The following is an 18,545-nucleotide window of genomic DNA, read 5'->3' on the forward strand; positions in this document are numbered from 1 at the left end:
TCTGGTCACTGTCTTGATCTCGTCCTCTCTTCTACCTGCTCACCCTCCAATTTCTGTGCATCAGCTCTTCCTCTCTCTGACCATCACCTGATCACATTCACACTTCATCACCATCCCCCTCAGTCCCGCCCAACACTAACCACCACTTCCAGGAATCTCCAGGCTATTGACCCCCCCCCCCCCCACCTTATTCTCTATTATCTCTGATCTCCTCCCTTCCATCATGTCCTCCGAGTCTGTCGACAAGGCTGTCTCCACTTACAATGCCACTCTCTCCTCTGCCCTAGACACCCTTGCACCATCCGTCTCCCGTCCCACAAGGCGTACTAATCCCCAGCCCTGGCTGACCCCTTCCACCCGATACCTTCGCTCCTGCATCCGATCGGCTGAACGCCTATGGAGGAAATCTTGCACCAATACTGATTTCATTCACTACAAATTCATGCTATCCTCCTTCCAGTCCTCCCTATTCCTCGCCAAACAGGACTATTACACCCAACTGACCAATTCCCTCAGCTCCAACCCTCGTCGTCTCTTCGCCACCCTCAATTCCCTCCTCAAAGTGCCCTCCGCTCCCACCCACCCCTCACTCTCTCCTCAATCACTGGCTGACTACTTCTGTAACAAGGTCCAGAAGATCAACCTTGAATTCACCACTAAACCTTCTCCTCCTCTTCATCCTTCATCCTCAACCAACCAACCCAGGCCTCCTTCTCCTCTTTTCCTGATATCACCGAAGAGGAAACCGCCCATCTCCTCTCCTCCTCGAAATGCACCACCTGTTCCTCAGACCCCATCCACACCAACTTACTTAACACCATCTCTCCTACTGTTACCCCCCCCCCCCCAATCTGTCATATCCTCAACCTCTCTCTTTCCACTGCAACTGTCCCGGACACCGTCAAGCATGCCGTAGTCATACCACTCCTCAAAAAATCATCACTTGACCCTACCTGTCCCTCCAACTACCGCCCCATTTCCCTCCTACCTTTCCTCTCCAAGATACTTGAACACGCCGTTCACAGCCGTTGCCTCGATTTAGTGTCCTCTCATGCCATCTTCGATCCACTTCAATCCGGCTTTCGCCCCCTGCACTTGACAGAAATGGCACTATCTAAAGTCTGCAATGACCTGTTCCTCGCCAAATCCAAAGGTCACTACTCCATCCTCATCCTCCTCGACCTATCCGCCGCTTTTGACACTGTCAATCATAACTTACTTCTTGACACACTGTCCTCTTTTGGATTCCAGGGCTCTGTCCTCTCCTGGTTCTCCTCTTATCTCTCCCATCGTACCTTCAGAGTACACTCTCATGGTTCGTCCTCCACCCCTATCCCGCTCTCTGTTGGAGTCCCTCAGGGATCTGTCCTTGGACCCCTTCTTTTTTCAATCTACACCTCTTCCCTGGGCTCCCTGATCTCATCTCACGGTTTCCAATATCATCTTTATGCTGACGACACCCAGCTTTATCTCTCCACACCAGACATCACTGCGGAAACCCAGGCCAAAGTATCGGCCTGCTTATCCGACATTGCTGCCTGGATGTCCAACCGCCACCTGAAACTGAACACGGGCAAGACCGAACTTCTTGTCTTCCCACCCAAAACCACGTCTCCTCTCCCTCCACTCTCTATCTCAGTTGATAACACCCTCATCGTCCCCGTTTCATCTGCCCGCAACGTCGGTGTCATCTTCGACTCCTCCCTCTCCTTCTCTGCGCATATCCAGCAGATAGCTAAGACCTGTCACTTCTTCCTCTATAACATTAGCAAAATTCGCCCTTTCTGCCTTGCCTCACCCCATGCGTGGAACAAACTCCCTGAGCCCATACGCCAGGCCCCCTCCCTGCCCATCTTCAAATCATTTCTCAAAGCCCACCTCTTCAATGTTGCCTTCGGCACCTAACCACCACATCTCTACTCAAGAAATCTAGACTTCACCAACTTGACATTTCGTCCTTTAGATTGTAAGCTCCTTTGAGCAGGGACCATCCTTCTTTGTTAATTTGTACAGCGCTGCGTAACCCTAGTAGAGCTCTAGAAATGTTAAGTAGTAGTAGTATGGGCATTTATGTACAGGAAGAGAGCCTTTTTCAAATGAAGGAGAGCTCTGGAATGAGGGAGATATGACAAAGTTAAGCAGGAATAGGCTTAGGCATAGGAGTAACCTAAGGAAGTACTATTTCACAGAAAGGGTGGTGGAGGCATGGAATGGCCTCCCGCTGGAGGTTGTGGAGTCTAGGACTGTTCCAGAATTTAAAAAGGCATGGGGTAAGCATGTGGGATCGTTAGGAACAGGGGTTACAGAGGATGGGCAGACTGGATGGGTCATATGGCCTTTATCTGCCGTCATGTTTCTATATTTCTATCTACACAGCAGGATTTAGCTACCTGGGTTCCACATAGTGAAACTCAATACCAAAAGTATCAATAACTAGAAGTATCACTAACCATCTACAGTTCAGAAAAGAACTGAAAACCAACCTGCTCCAAAAAATTCCATAGCTAACCACACAAGCTATCGATGACTTCCCCAAGCAATAAATGTAAAACAATAATGTAATTTCACCTAAATGTAAACTGCAAGCCATTTTGAACTGAAACCTGTTTTCGGATAAGTGTGATACAAGAATGCATAAATAAAATAAATATCCACTCCTCTGATGTCAACTGTAATGAGAACAATGCCCAGACTATTTTAAAAAAGATAGGCATATAGAAGAGATCAGTCCATCCAAGGTTTGGGTATCCTCCCGTCAAACCACACTGGACCTACTCTTTTAAAGGTTCGGGTCACCACTAGGAAGGAGAAGGACTCTGAGCATGTGTGACTTGCAGGGAACGGAGAAAAAAGCACCTCACACAACAGGTGCGGTCAACACATCTTTGGAAGGGAAACAGAGGGCCCCAACTCTTCCCCTTCCCCATTTCCTCAGGATAGGACATCCCCCAGCCCAGACAAGGGGGTATTTTTCTGAGCTTCTGTTTTAATGTTCAGTTGTCTGGGTGTTCTTTAAATAATTGATTTCCGTTTTTTAAATTTTTATCAGTTTAAAAGAGTAGGAGAATACATCAGTGTTTAGTGCAGGTATGTTGACAAAAACCATGAATTATCACTTGTCCAATCAATAATAATCTGCCTGAGTTTGGTTTAGTCTGTTTGTTTACTACATCATCCTTCATAATTAAAGTATCATAATTACAATGTTATATTTTGCTCATAATTTCCAGTCATCCCACTGCATTTATTTCATGTAACATTTAGCAAAACCACTTTAACAGTAGTGGACTTACCATATTTATTATTTGCCGAATCCAGTTATAACAGTTTGATACATTAACACAAACTTGGTAAAGCCCTTCTTCTGTAAAGGTATGATTCTGTACAAAATACAATTAAAATCATTAGCTTAAGCAAGCATATTCATGTATTCAAAAACTACTGCCTGCTCTTTCTATCCAGTTGACATAATAATCATTTGTTTGGAAATCTCAATGAATTCAGCTATCAATCATTTGTTTTCTTCTGAAAGGAACCTATTATAATAATTCTCTCTTGGATACATGTGTCTTTAAAGACATTTGCTTCTTGCAGGAGTAAACAAATGGACAATACATGCAATAAGCATGCAGTGAATATATATTCTGTAAGAGATTAGTGATGTATTAAAAATTCATTTTAATTTCATTAATATACATGCCCTAGAAAAAGAAAGGGCTTGCTATACACACACACACACACACACACACACACACACACACACACACACACACATACAAGGATATGTAGCATGGTCTCCTACTGGAGGTGATGGAGGTAATGAGAATATCAGGATTATAATATTACTTGGGGCAGGACTAGAGATTGGGTTTTTCTTTTGGCCCCTCCAAACCAAAATGATGTTCTGCTGCCCCTGCCCAGTTATTATTTATTAATTATTTTATTTGTAGCATTTGTATCCCACATTTTCCCACCAATTTGCAGGCTCAATGTGGCTTATGGTTGCCATTTCCGGGTAACAGAATTACAAATGGTAGTGCGTTAAGGTGCATACATACATTGTAACATGCATGGAACATAACATACATGGAACAGATCATGGTATAGATATATATCCTGTGCATGTATACATGGTAAGGAAGAATATATTATGGTAATGCACGAAGGTTCCTGAGTAATAGATTGGATTGTAACATACATTAGCTCATCATTATTTTTAGGCATGTTTCGCTCAAGCAATAGTACCTATTGGGGAGAACATCTGCCTGTCTTTCTGTTTTTCCATCCATCCATATACCCACTAGGTTTGTGTGCACATGAGCACAGAAACGTATGCACACAAACTTAAGTGTACACACAAACCCCTGGATTCTATATATGGCACCTAAATTTGCATGCTGATATTTGGGCACACTCCTGAAATGTGCACACAAATTAACTGAATAATGAGCTCAGAACTATCAATAACTGGGTGCTAACAACCAATTATTGAAATTAATTGGCATCCCTTAGAATTTGCATGTGCATCTAGCTGCACACTATTTTATATGGCAGGGCGCCTAACTCTCATATCTAAAATGGGGACGGCCATGGGAGGGGCATGAGTGTAAACCAAAAAAAAGAATGGATTTCACCACAACTACAAGTCCAAAGATAACAAATTCCAAGGACAAGCAATTTTAATGTTTCAAATTATTTATTTGTCAGTGGTACATACAGGCAAAGACCCAACAAGGGCCGTGTTTCGGCACATTGGCCTTTATCAGGGGTCCTGTATGAAACCAATATATGCATAGCTGTGTCAGTGAGCACACAGCACTGTTATAAAACATATGTAGGATACTTAAGAACATGTTCGCCGCAGGAAAGTTCCCATACATTTTGAAATGGACATTGTTAGCACTGTGACCATTATGTTCAGAGTGCCTTTGCTTTTAAGTATCCTGCATATGTTTTATTTATTTTATGTTTATTTATTTATTGCATTTGTATCCCACATTTTCCCACCTATTGGTAGGTTCAATGTGGCTTACAGGTTTCAAGAGAGACAGTTATAGATTTCAGATTAGTTTGATGCAGAGCACTTAGTACAAATGATCAGCAATTGCGTAGTCTGCGTTTACAGTATGTATGGGGCGGAATGGGCTGAACTGGTGAAATTGAGGTTTGCATTGTTGTCCACTTATGTGGGTATTTCGGGTGTATTTCAGGTATATTTCAGTGGTTTTATAACAGTGGTGTATGCTCACTGACACAGCTGTGCATATATTGGTTCCATATGTAAGCCGCATTGAACCTGCTGTGTGTGGGAAAGCGCGGGGTACAAATGTAATAAATAAATAAATAAATAAATACAGGACCCCTGATGGAAGATCAATGTGCCGAAACACGGCCCTTGTTGGGTCTTTGCTTGTATATACCGTTGACAAATAAATAATCTAGAACATTAAAATTACTTCTCCTTGGAATTTGGCATCTTTGGACTTGTAGTTGTGGTGACTTCCACTCCTTGTTTGGTTTCTGCTTGCAGTTTTTTGTGGAAGAATTTTGTTTCTCTTTTTTTTTTTTTTAGGGGCATGAGCATGTCAGGAGCATTCCAAAATGTTGTGTGCATACTTATAGAATACAGGGCCAGCATACCCACTTGGGCACCAAAATTTACACCAGGTTTCAGGAGGCACAAGTCTGGCACCCAAAGTTTGGGTGTGGGAATTGGCGCTAAGCACAATCTATAAAGGGTGCATGCTTGTTATAGAACCATGCTTTGCACCAATCTCTTCTTGCATCCATTTTTGGGCACAATTTATACAATTTCCCCCTAAGTCAAGAGGTAAAAAGAAGCCAGAAACTGGAAGCAATGAGGCAGTGAGGAAGTCAGGCACCATCATCTGAAGATGCACCGGGACAGCCCTTCTACAAATATACACATTGAAAAAATGAATAGCCTGGATCTGGTAGTTTCCATGTGGAAGTGATAGTTTTGCAATATCCATGTATAGCTGTCCCATTTCACAAACCCACATATGCAAGTGCCACCAGTTAAGTAGTGAGCTTGCAATTTTAATATGTTTTCATGCTGGAGGTGGACAAAAACTACATAGAATTAAAGATCATGACTCCCTTAATCCCTCATGTAAAGCTCTGGTTGAAACAAGCACTTTTTTTTTTTAACCTACATGACCCACTGAGCTGATGTAAATACCGACATGGAAGTTTTTCTCCATATGCATAGATTCTCTTTGTGAAATGGGGGAATATATATATATATAAAATTTAATCTCACCCAAACCACACTGTAACCATGCTCAAACCATGCCTCTTTGAAAGCTCTACGTCATGTGAATTTTCAGGTGTAAATGGTGGCTTTCTGAAATCAGTTTTAACATACGTATATGATATAAATGAGTAAATTCCAGTAATTGGGGGAGGATTGAAAAGACCACTCAGGAGTCCACCAGGATTCAAAGGTTTATTGAATTGTCCAAAAACTGTCAATAAAGGGTCTAGGCACTCCCGATGACCCGATACAGCTATTATCCAGTGTAATCTGCCTGTATCAGAAGCTATTGCTGCCTAGCAAGAAGAATAGAGCTTAAGAGTAATCTAAGATCAACTGTAAATGTGTGTAATATTTGGCATATCACAGCTATGGACCCCTAATGCAGGCAGATTATGTTGAAACAGTGCCATGTCAGGTCATCATGACCTGCCTTTATTGGCAGTTTTTGGACAATTCAATAAACCTTTGAACCCTGGTACATTCCGATCTTTCAATTATCCCCTTAGTCATCATCACTGTTTTTTCTTTGTCTGTACATCCTTCCTCTTTATTTCTTTATCTAAATGCCAGTATTTACACATGGAAGTCACAAATAGGGCTTCTAAAAGAAACTCCATAATGTTGCTGAAAATTGCTTCTATATTTGCGATACATCAGATGATCGATGTCCTATACTGTCACCACAAACCAACCAACATTTTGTGTTATACAGATTTAGTACACAGCAAGCTGGAAGTGGGACTGTACCAAGTAACCAAGGCAGACCACGGGTAAAAAGTGTCCAGACATTTATTTGCCAATGGAGAAACTGACCCAATAAAAAGACCCAGCATGGGCCATGTTTTGGCTAGAGAGCCTTCCTCAGGGATCAAATACTTCAAATCAAAAACTCAGATAGTGATGAAATCACTTTGGAGTGAGCGCTCCTGCTAGCATAAGCACTCACTCCAAAGTGATTTCATCACTACTGGAGTTTTGATTTGAAGGATTTGACCCCTGACGAACGCTATCTAGCCGAAACACACCCATGTTGGGTCTCTTTATTGGGTCAGTTTCTCCACCGGCAAATAAACTTCTGAACACCTTTCACCCGTGGTCTGCTTTGGTTACTTGGTACAGTCCCACTTCCACCTTGCTGTGTACTTTTAGTTCTTTCCTTGTGGAAAGTGTGTGGACCCCTCTTTGGGTTTTTTTCTTCACATAGATTTAGTTACTTACCATAGTGCTTGTGAGGCAATCAGAGTACAAGCTAGATGTGTGGAGTGTGCTGTTGTCATCTGAGAAGTACCACTGAAATTCTAAATCAATTCCCATTGATACGTAGGCAATGAATTGATACTGTATACCAAGAAATAACCACTCTTGTGGTATTGCTGTATCCACCTCAAATGGAACACAAGATGGAATCTTCTCTTCTGTGCTATCTACCTTCACTTCCAAAGAATCTGGCGCAGGAAGGAGCACCTCAACATTTATGCTGAGTTCTTCATTTGAAAACATATTATTTGCATGGAGCACTGTGGAAATTAAAGGTACAGACTCATGTAACCAATTCAGGAAAGCTTCCCTCTACTTCATAGTTTCAAGAAAAGGAAATTTATTCTATCCCACCCTTGCCAACCTAACTCCATGTCATATGCAAGTTTAGGCCTGTCCTGTCTAACTCTTAGGCACATACTAGTTCTTGTACTGTGACTTATTTACGGATAAAGCGAATGACACATACCTGTAGCAGGTGTTCTCCGAGGACAGCAGGCTGATTTGTTCGCATGACTGGGATGACATTCACGGCAGCCCCTCAAACCGGAAGAAAAAATCTTGCGGGAGGTCCCGCATGCGGGGCACGCCCACCGCGCATGCGTGGCCGTCTTCCCACCCATGCGCGACCGTTCCCGCTCAGTTAAATGACAAGCAAAGAAATGAGGAAAAAACGCAACTCCAAAGGGGAGGAGGGAGGGTAGGTGAGAACAATCAGCCTGCTGTCCTCGGAGAACACCTGCTACAGGTATGTATCATTCGCTTTCTCAGAGGACAAGCAGGTTGCTTGTTCTCACAACTGGGGTCACTCAAAACAACAAACATGGTCAACTGGGCCTCGCAACGGTGAGGGCATAACAGAAATTGACCTACGAAGAACAACTAACTGGGAGTGCAGCCTGAACAGAATAAAACCGGGTCCAGGAGGGTGGAGTTGGATTCAAACCCCAAACAGATTCTGCAGCACCGACTGCCCGAACCGACTGTCACGTCGGGTATCCTGCTGAAGGCAGAAATGAGATGTGAATGTGTGGACAGATGACCACGTCGCAGCCTTGCAAATCTCTTCAATAGTGGCTGACTTCAAGTGGGCCACTGATGCTGCCATGGCTCTAACACTATGAGCCGTGACATGATCCTCAAGAGCCAGCCCAGCCTGGGCGTAAGTGAAGGAAATGCAATCTGCTAGCCAATTGGAGATGGTGCGTTTCCCGACAGCGACCCCCTTCCTATTGGGGTCGAAAGAAACAAACAATTGGGCGGACTGTCTGTGGGGCTGCGTCTGCTCCAGATAGAAGGCCAACGCTCGCTTGCAGTCCAATATGTGCAACTGGCGTTCAGCAGGGCGGGTATGCGGTCTGGGAAAGAATGTTGGCAAGACAATTGATTGGTTAAGATGGAACTCTGACACCACCTTCGGCAGGAACTTAGAGTGCGGAGGACTACTCTGTTATGATGAAATTTTGTATAAGGAGCATGAGCAACCAGGGCTTGAAGCTCACTGACTCTACGAGCTGAAGTAACTGCCACCAAGAAAATGACCTTCCAGGTCAAGTACTTCAGATGGCATGAATTCAGTGGCTCAAAAGGAGGTTTCATCAGCTGGGTGAGGACGACGTTGAGATCCCATGACACTGCAGGAGGCTTGACAGGGGGCTTTGACAAAAGCAAGTCTCTCATGAATTGAACAATTAAAGGTTCTCCAGAGTTGGCTTTTCCCTCTACACGATGATGAAAGCACTAATTGCACTAAGGTGATTCCTTACTGAGTTGGTCTTGAGACCCGACTCTGATAAGTGTAGAAGGTATTCAAGCAGGTTCTGTGCAGGACAAGAACGAGGTTCTAGGGCCTTGCTCTCACACCAAACGACAAACCTCCTCCACTTAAAAAAGTAACTCTTTTTAGTGGAATCCTTCTTAGAAGCAAGCAAGACACGGGAGACTCCCTCAGACAGACCCAAAGAAGCGAAATCTACGCCCTCAACATCCAGGCCTTGAGAACCAGAGACTGAAGGTTGGGGTGCAGAAGCACTCCGTCGTTCTGCGAAATGAGAGTTGGAAAACACTCCAATCTCCACGGTTCTTCGGAGGACAACTCCAGAAGAAGGGGGAACCAGATCTAATGGGACCAAAAGGGCACGATCAGAATCATGGTGCCGTGGTCTTGTTTAAGCTTCAGTAAGGTCTTCCCCACCAAAGGTATGGGAGGATATGCGTACAGGAGGCCCTTCCCCCAATGAAGGAGAAAAGCATCCGACGCCAGTCTGCCGTGTGCCTAAAGTCTGGAACAGAACTGAGGCAGCTTGTGATTGGTCTAGGAGGCGAAAAGGTCCACCGAGGGAGTGCCCCACACTCAGAAGATCTTGCGTACCACCCGGGAATGGAGCGACCACTCGCGTGTTTGCATGAGTCTGCTCAACCTGTCGGCCAGACTGTTGTTTATGCCTGCCAGGTACGTGGCTTGGAGGAGCATGCCGTGCTGGCTTGCCCATCGCCACATCCTGATGGCCTCCTGACACAGGGCGAAACCGGTGCCCCCCTGCTTGTTGATGTAATACATTGCAATCTGACTGTCTGTCCGAATTTGGATAATTTGAGAGGACAGCCAATCCCTGAAGGCCTTCAGTGTGTTCCAGACCGCTCGGAGCTCCAGGAGATTGATCTGAAGACCGTGTTTCTGGAGGGACCACACCCCTTGGGTGTGGAGCCCATCGACATGAGCTCCCCACCCCAGGAGAGATGCATCCGTCGTCAGCACTTTTTGCAGCTGAGGAATTTGGAATGGGCGTCCCAGGGTCAAATTGGTCCGAATCGTCCACCAGTGCAGTGAATTGCGACAACTGGTGGGCAGGCGATGGCTTCTTCCAGATTCCCTGTGGCCTGGCACCACTGGGAAGCTAGGGTCCATTGAGCTGATCTCATGTGAAGACGAGCCATAGGAGTCACATGGACTGTAGAGGTCATATGGCCCAGGAGTCTCAACATCTGCCGAGCTGTGAGCTACTGGGACGCTCTGGCCTGGGAGGCGAGGGACAGAAGGTTCTGAGCCCTCGCCTTGGGAAGATAGGCCTGAGCCGTCTGTGAATTCAGCAGAGCTCCTATGAATTCCAGAGATTGGACTGGCTAGAGATGGGACTTCGGGTAATTTATCACAAACCCCAGCAGCTCCAGTAGTTGAATAGTGCACTGCATGGACTGAAGAGCTCTCGCCTCTGAGGTGCTCTTCACCAGCCAATCATCGAGATACGGGAACATGTGCACCCCCAGCTTGCGCAGGTACGCCGCAACCACCACGAGGCACTTGGTAAACACCCGCGGTGCAGAGGCGAGCCCAAAGGGCAGCACACAATACTGGAAGTGACGTGTCCCCAGACGGAATCGCAGATACTGTCTGTGAGCTGGCAGTATCGGGATGTGAGTATAAGCATCCTTTAAATCCAGGGAACATAGCCAATCGTCTTTCTGAATCATGGGGAGAAGGGTGCCCAAGGAAAGCATCCTGAACTTTTCTCGCACCAGATACTTGTTCAGGCCTCTCAGGTCTAGGATGGGGCGCATCCCCCCTGTTTTCTTTTCCATAAGGAAGTACCTGGAATAGAATCCCTGCCCTTCCTGCCCGGGTGGCACGGGCTCGACCGCATTGGCGCTGAGAAGGGCGGAGAGTTCCTCTGCAAGTACCTGCTTGTGGTGGGAGCTGAAAGATTGAGCTCCCGGTGGACAATTTGGTGGGGTGGAGACCAAATTCAGGGTGTATCCTCACCGCACTATTTGGAGAACCCACTAGTCGGAGGTTATGAGAGGCCACCTTTGGTGAAAAACTGTCAACCTCCCCCCGACCGGCAGGCCGTCCGGCACGGCTACTTTGATGGCGGCTATGTTCCCATGGACCCAGTCAAAAGCCCTTCCCCTGCTTTTGCTGTGGAGGTGCAGGGGGCTGCTTAGGCGCACGCTGTTGGCGGGAACGAGCACGCTGGGACTGCCCCTGTGCCTGAGGAGGCCTTCGGGCCGGTTGGTTGTACCTACGCTTGCTGAAAGCGTAAGGTGCAGCTTGCCTGGTCCGGGAAAAAACGGCCACCAGTGGGGGCGGATGCTGAAGGCGTCCGGTGAGAGAGCTTGTCGAGAGCGGTTTCCCGCTGGTGTAGTTGGTCCACCAACTGCTCGACCTTCTCGCCAAAAATGTTATCCCCCCGGCAAGGGACATCCGCCAGCCTTTGCTGGGTGCGGTTGTCCAGGTCAGAGGCACGCAGCCATGAGAGTCTGCGCATCACTATACCTTGGGCCGCCGCTCTGGATGCCACATCACAGGTGTCATAGAAACCCCTGGACAGGAATTTTCTGCATGCCTTCAGCTGCCTGACCACCTCCTGAAAGGGCCTGGACTGCTCAGGGGGGAGCTTGTCAACCAGGTCCGCCAGTTGCCACACATTGTTCCACATGTGGATGCTCGTGTAGAGCTGGTATGATTGGATCCTCCCAAACAAGTCCAGAGTGCGAGACTCCCGCCCTGGGGGCGCCGAGGCGATATCCCTCGAACTCCTTGCCCTTTTGAGAGCAGAGTCCACGACCGCTGAATCATGAGGCAGCTGAGGCCGCATCAACTCCGGGTCTGTGTGGACCCTGTATTGGGACTCCGCTTTCTTAGGGATGGTGGGATTAGATAAAGGCTTCAACCAGTTCCGAAGCAGTGTCTCCTTGAGGACATTGTGCAACGGTACCGTGGAAGACTCTCTAGGTGGTGATGGATAGTCGAGGACTTCGAGCATCTCCGCCCTCGGCTCATCCACGGTGACCACTGGGAAGGGAATGCTAATAGACATGTCCCGGACAAAAGAGGCGAAGGAGAGGCTCTCTGGAGGCGAGAGCTTCCTCTCCGGTGAAGGCGTGGGGTCAGAGGGAAGGCCCGCAGACTCCTCGGAGGAGAAATATCTGGCGGTCTTCCTCCTCCCCCCATGAGGCCTTCTCCTCGGTGTCAGACATGAGCTCTCTCAGCTCAGACTGCAACCGGGCCCGTCTCGACCCCGAGGAACCACGTCCTCGACGATGGTATCGAGAGGTGGACTCCCGCGCCAGTGGGGACGAAGCTCCCTCCATCAACGTCGACGGGAATTCCATCTGAGTGGCGATCGAGACCGGTGCAGCAAGCGGCACCAGTGTCGAAGACCGCATCACCGGGCCAGAGCCAGCCGGCGCATCCATCAATGGCACCGCGGGTGCAAGCACCCCCGGTGCCGGCAAGGCCTGGCGCATCAGCCCCTCCAGGATCCCTGGGAGCATGGCTCGGAGGCACTCGTCTAGGCCCGCTGTCGGGAGAGGCTGGGGGGCCGGTGCGGGCATCGGTGCTGGAAGCTGCCCGGGTCCAGGAGATGGTACCGGGGTACCCGACGACATGCGCATCGACACCTCTTCAATAGAGGGGGAGCGCTCCTCCCGGCGTTGGCGCTTCTTAGGGATCGAGTCTCTCGATGTCCCGGAGCTGCCAGTCCCATGCGCCGTGGGCAACCAATGACAGTGCTTCTTCGCAGCTTTCTTTCGATGCCCGTCATTGGCGCTCCGTGGCATGGACGAGGAGGAGGTGGAGTCTCCGCGCCCTCTGGGGGTCGGATCCGACAGGGTTCGGTCCCGATGGCCCTGAGCAGTGGGAGCAGCCGGGGCGGACTGCCCATGGGGTCGCGCACCGCCGCCGTCAGGTCGTTGGGCCAAGGGAACCTGTACTCCTGGGGTCGGTGCCATAGTCGGCGTCGAAGTCGTCAACATCGGTACCAGTACCGAAGAACCGGCCGTCGACACCGATGCCGCCGAGGTCGACGTCGAAGGGCCGGCGCAAGTTCCAAAAAGATGGTCCCGAAGAACTTGCCTCGCCACCTGCGTCCGCTTTTTCAAGCCGAGACACAAGGTGCACGCCTTGGAATTATGCTCCGGACCAAGGCACTGGAGACACCAAGCGTGAGGATCGGTCTGCGAGATCTGCCGGCCGCACCGATCACACTTCTTGAATCCGCTCGGGACCTTCAAGGACATCGACGGAAAAATCGTGTCGGCGAGGTCAAAATCATCGATGGCGGCGGTAAAACGAACATCACAAAATAAAGAACGGACGCGACGAGGCGAAAGAAAAGGGGAAAACTCGACGAAAAGGAAAGTTTTTTTTTTAGAGGGGGCGCACAAACAAAGCGAAGGACAATAAAAGAAAATCACAGACTAGGTCGCAAATCGGTTTTCCAGGGCTGACACAGAGAGAGACGAAGATGCGTCTCTCTCCAGCGCGGAAATCAAAAAAACTGAGTGGGAATGGTCGCACACAGGCGGGAAGACGGCCGCGCATGCGCGGTGGGCGTGCCCCGCGTGTGGGACCTCCTGCGAGATTTTTTCTTCCGGTTTGAGGTGTTGCCCGTAGACGTCAACCCAGTCGTGAGAACAAGCAGCCTGCTTGTCCTCGGAGAAAGAGGGTTACAAAGACAAAAGTTACAAAATTATGGTGTAGAGTGGCATTTTAGAAAGGACATATAATTTTGAACTGAGACAAGTAGTAAGGTTCACTAGCTTTTGTCAAACCTAATTTGTGTCAGCCATCCAAAATTAAGGAGCCAACCAAGCTTCTCCCTACTCAAGCCATGACTATTATCCATCCAAGCCGCATCCCTGCTGCCCTTGATGACATCACTGGAAGTGGAATCATAACTCCTCCCTAAACCCTGCCCATTTTGATGATGCTACCAGAAATGACATAATGATTCTACCCAGGTCACACCCCTTTTCCAAGATGGCAGCACCCTTGAGGTGCACAAATCCAAGATGGTGGCGCCCATAGTGTGACTTCCAATGATGTCACAAATCCAAGATGGTGGCGACTATAATAAGCAAAAAAAAAACAGCACAAAGGGCCTTTAAAAACACAAGGGACACAGTGCTTATGTAAAAAAAACTTTAATAATCCAAATTTGATTGAAGGAAGACCTGACATGGGCCGTGTTTCGGTGCCACCACACCTGCGTCAGGGGTCTACATAGAACATACAAAATTAGATTGAAAATGCTGACACGGCCCGTGTCGGGTCTTCCTTCAATCAAATTTGGATTATTACAGGTTTTTTACATAAGCACTGTGTCCCTTGTGTTTTTAAAGGCCTTTTGTGCTGTTTTTTTTTGCTTGGACTTTGTTTGTGCTTCGTCTCCTCTCTTTGTTACACTTCGGCGACTATAATAAACCACATGACAGGAAGTGTTGTTATCAAACACCACCCCTTACAGGCACAGAGAAGAATGCACAGTTTCTGCACACTAAGCATGTGCAGTTTGGTTCCTTTTATTTTCCCAGTACCTGAACTGTGTTTTTATGGTCGACTGAGAGCAAATCACCCAGAAAGGCATGCTGATTCCCATCTCCTCCTCCTCCTCACTCCTGTGCAAAACAAAATCGCCCATTCACTCCACCATCCCCTATGTCTCTTACAACACCCTCTTGTACTGTTTTTTTAGCCTCATTATCTCTGCATACACAAACACATACTCAATTTACAAAAGTATATGTGTGCTGGAAAAAATACATTTTAAACTATTTCTTTGGTTTTTATTCACTTGAACAGTATTTTAAATTACTTTAAAATGATTTTAAAGATCTCTGACAATCTGTGCCATTGGTAACTTGAACCCTAAGAGCAAAAGTCTCCCAAATCCATTCCCCAACACCCCCTCCCCCCCGCAAAGCCCATTACAACTAAACCCATTCCCCCTCCCTTCTCCTATTGTTTGAGGTGCAGTACACTCATATTAAAAACCTCTATTAGTCTTTTTCTAATTTAAACTGGATATAGAATCCGTCTGAGCATGTCTCATTTCCCTCCTGACAAAAACTGGCTACTTTTCTGTGAATCTGAGTAAAGGAAAAAGCATAGCCACGTCATTTTAAAAGCTGAAACCAGGCACTGGCTCTTTAGTGTCATCTCGGTACACAAAATAAAATATAATATCCTCTTTTCATGCCTGTGTGCTAGCTTTGGAATGCACAACCCCTACAAGAAAAAGCTAGCTCTGTTGTCAAGTGCCTTGATCATTATTGACCACCGTGTCCAGACGAATTATTAAATGCATTTTGACCGTCCCATTCCTGAAGGTCCTTGTGTGCTTCGGGGTTCAATGCCTCTAGAAAACATAAGGATCTGAAAAGAAAACAAGTACAGAAATAATTGAGGGACTGTCAGTGAGTCCTGATTGACTGAGGGAATGTCAGTCAGTCCTGAATGACTGAGGTCCATTATAGAATAAGCAATTCCCTGTGCTGCATCGGGTGCCTACATCTAAGTGTCCCTTTATAGATTTTCCCCTAAAAATAGGCAAATTCCTGCCCAATTAAATACTTCACATTATTATAAAATTACCCTAGTGCAAATCAAATTTATTTTAGGCCATGATTTCTTGAATTCTTTATTTTGTTAACAGTTTTGGATTAATCCTACCTACGGGTAAATACCAAATATTTTGGAAAGGTTTCTGAACACATACCAGAATTGGGAAAGAAAGCCAGCAGATCAATGTCACAACAAAAAGATTTTATTGAAGATACTGTGTATGAACAAATCGCCCGACACAGGCCGTGTTTCGCCCACCTAGGGCTGCGTCAGGTGCTAATTTGAAACCTTCGTAAAGGGGCAAATATGGTGCATAAAAGTCAAGAAAAAAACAGCTAAAACGGGAATCATGTGGTCTCTAGCATACACAAATGGACACACCATTATTGAAGCTGGTTTTTCCAGCTTCAATAATGGTGTGTCCATTTGTGTATGCTAGAGACCACAGGATTCCCGTTTTAGCTGGTTTTTTCTTGACTTTTATGCACCATATTTGCCCCTTTACGAAGGTTTCAAATTAGCCCCTGACGCAGCCCTAGGTGGGCGAAACACGGCCTGTGTCGGGCGATTTGTTCATACACGGTATCTTCAATAAAATCTTTTTGTTGTGACATTGGTCTGCTGGCTTTCTTTCCCATATTGGATTTTGCAGATCGTTTGCCTTGTTGTTTTTTGGGACACATACCAGAATTGCAATTTTCCTGTTTATCCCTAGTTAGACCGTATGGCGGTAATTCCAAAGTATGAAAAAGTAGCATTCAAAAATATTTGTAAGCAGAACTCATGAAAAGTCCTACACTACATATACAATTCTTGATTTTATAATTTTCAGTTTTTAATTTTTAAAACATGCACGTACTTTCCTTTTGAAAACTGGTGCAGTTTATGCATATGACTGCTGTAGAAGTTATGCATGAAAAACGTCGTGCATTGAAGAAATTTAATCTCATTTGATCTCTAGTTGTTAACTTTATGAGAATGGCAACACAAATGACATGACTTAGTTATGTCATTGTTATACCATTATTACTCCATTGATATTATATTATATATTTTGTACATTATCTTTATAGTCAAAAATAATTGGACTTCAGTTCCTTAACCTGTCAGATCAGATCATATGACACAAATGCTTTGTATTGTATTTTACATTTTATATTGCATTTTACATTTCATGTTTTCTATACATAAAAATGATTTGACCAAAAAATAAAATGACCTTCGTACTGTTACTATTCATATGCAGAATGTAAAGGGAATGGCACCATTCTGGTTTGAGGAAAAACAGTGCTTCATGCAGAAAGTGAAACCCAGTAATAGAAAACAAAGCAGCTTTAAAAACCAGATTGAATAACTTACATATCAAATGGTCTCCCGGCTCTGCATATACCCAATCAAGTGAAAAACTGAAATAGCCATTCAGCTGAACCTCAGTCACAGAGTTGCTCATGTTTGCACTGGACCACTGAATCACAAGCTGTACAGTGGAAAAACTGTCTGATGTTACATTCAGGATTCCTACAGGATGAAATTGGAACAATCTATAAAACCATATGTCTGTGGACAGAAAGAATACTGCTCAGAAACTTTCATATTCATTGAGTGGTTGCATCAAGACACCAAAATAGCCAAGTGTATGTTCTTCTGGGTTAATATCCAGCCTGCAGAGGTCAGCATTTTTTTAAGAACCAGATTCCATGGACTTACCAGGTCATACCTGGACACCAGTACTGATTATACAGGTACTAGTGGAACCCAGCCTGTTTCCTCAACAATGAAACGGGCCGTAGAAAGGCTCTCTTGTAAGCGATTTTTTTGTCTCTCCCCTGCCCTCCTTGATTTGGGGGGGATCCCAAGAGGGGCTTTCAGCCTGGGAGGAGTGCTCTGGCCATTGCAATTGAGGAAGGGTGCCACCAGCTCCTTTAGCATAGCTAAATAAATAAAGATTAAGGTAACAGTTGTTGTTGCATACAGGCCATGAATAACATGATCAAGATCTGCTCAGTGTGCTGCTGCGGCTAGGAAAGCGAATAGAATGTTGGGTGTTATTAGGAAGGGTATGGAGTCCAGGTGCGCGGATGTTATAATGCCGTTGTATCGCTCCATGGTGCGACCGCACCTGGAATATTGTGTTCAGTACTGGTCTCCGTATCTCAAAAAAGATATAGTAGAATTGGAAAAAGGTACAGCGAAGGGCGACGAAAATGATAGTGGGGATGGGACGACTTTCCTATGAAGAGAGGCTGAGAAGGCTAGGGCTTTTCAGCTTGGAGAAGAGACGGCTGAGGGGAGATATGATAGAAGTGTATAAAATAATGAGTGGAATGGATCGGGTGGATGTGAAGCGACTGTTCACGCTATCCAAAATACTAGGACTAGAGGGCATGAGTTGAAGCTACAGTGTGGTAAATTTAAAACGAATCGGAGAAAATTTTTCTTCACCCAACGTGTAATTAGACTCTGGAATTCGTTGCCGGAGAACGTGGTACGGGCGGTTAGCTTGACGGAGTTTAAAAAGGGGTTAGATAGATTCCTAAAGGACAAGTCCATAGACCGCTATTAAATGGACTTGGAAAAATTCCGCATTTTTAGGTATAACTTGTCTGGAATGTTTTTACGTTTGGGGAGTGTGCCAGGTGCCTTGACCTGGATTGGCCACTGTCG

At 46.2% G+C, this 18,545-nt stretch overlaps 1 protein-coding gene across 1 annotated transcript in view; it reads right to left on the reverse strand.

The window, feature by feature from the left end:
* Positions 1 to 18,545, reverse strand: part of LOC115474082 (polycystic kidney disease protein 1-like 1) — an 868,156-nt gene that overhangs the window by 622,549 nt on the left and 227,062 nt on the right. The window contains exons 5-7 of the mRNA XM_030209405.1: positions 17,241 to 17,399; positions 7,499 to 7,797; positions 3,294 to 3,380 (exon numbers count right to left, since the gene is read on the reverse strand). Of these exons, the coding sequence (XP_030065265.1) occupies positions 3,294 to 3,380; positions 7,499 to 7,797; positions 17,241 to 17,399 (545 nt within the window). The remainder of the gene's footprint in view (positions 1 to 3,293; positions 3,381 to 7,498; positions 7,798 to 17,240; positions 17,400 to 18,545) is intronic.

Source organism: Microcaecilia unicolor, chromosome 1, assembly GCF_901765095.1.
Source record: "Microcaecilia unicolor chromosome 1, aMicUni1.1, whole genome shotgun sequence".
Taxonomy (NCBI): Eukaryota; Metazoa; Chordata; class Amphibia; order Gymnophiona; family Siphonopidae; genus Microcaecilia; species Microcaecilia unicolor.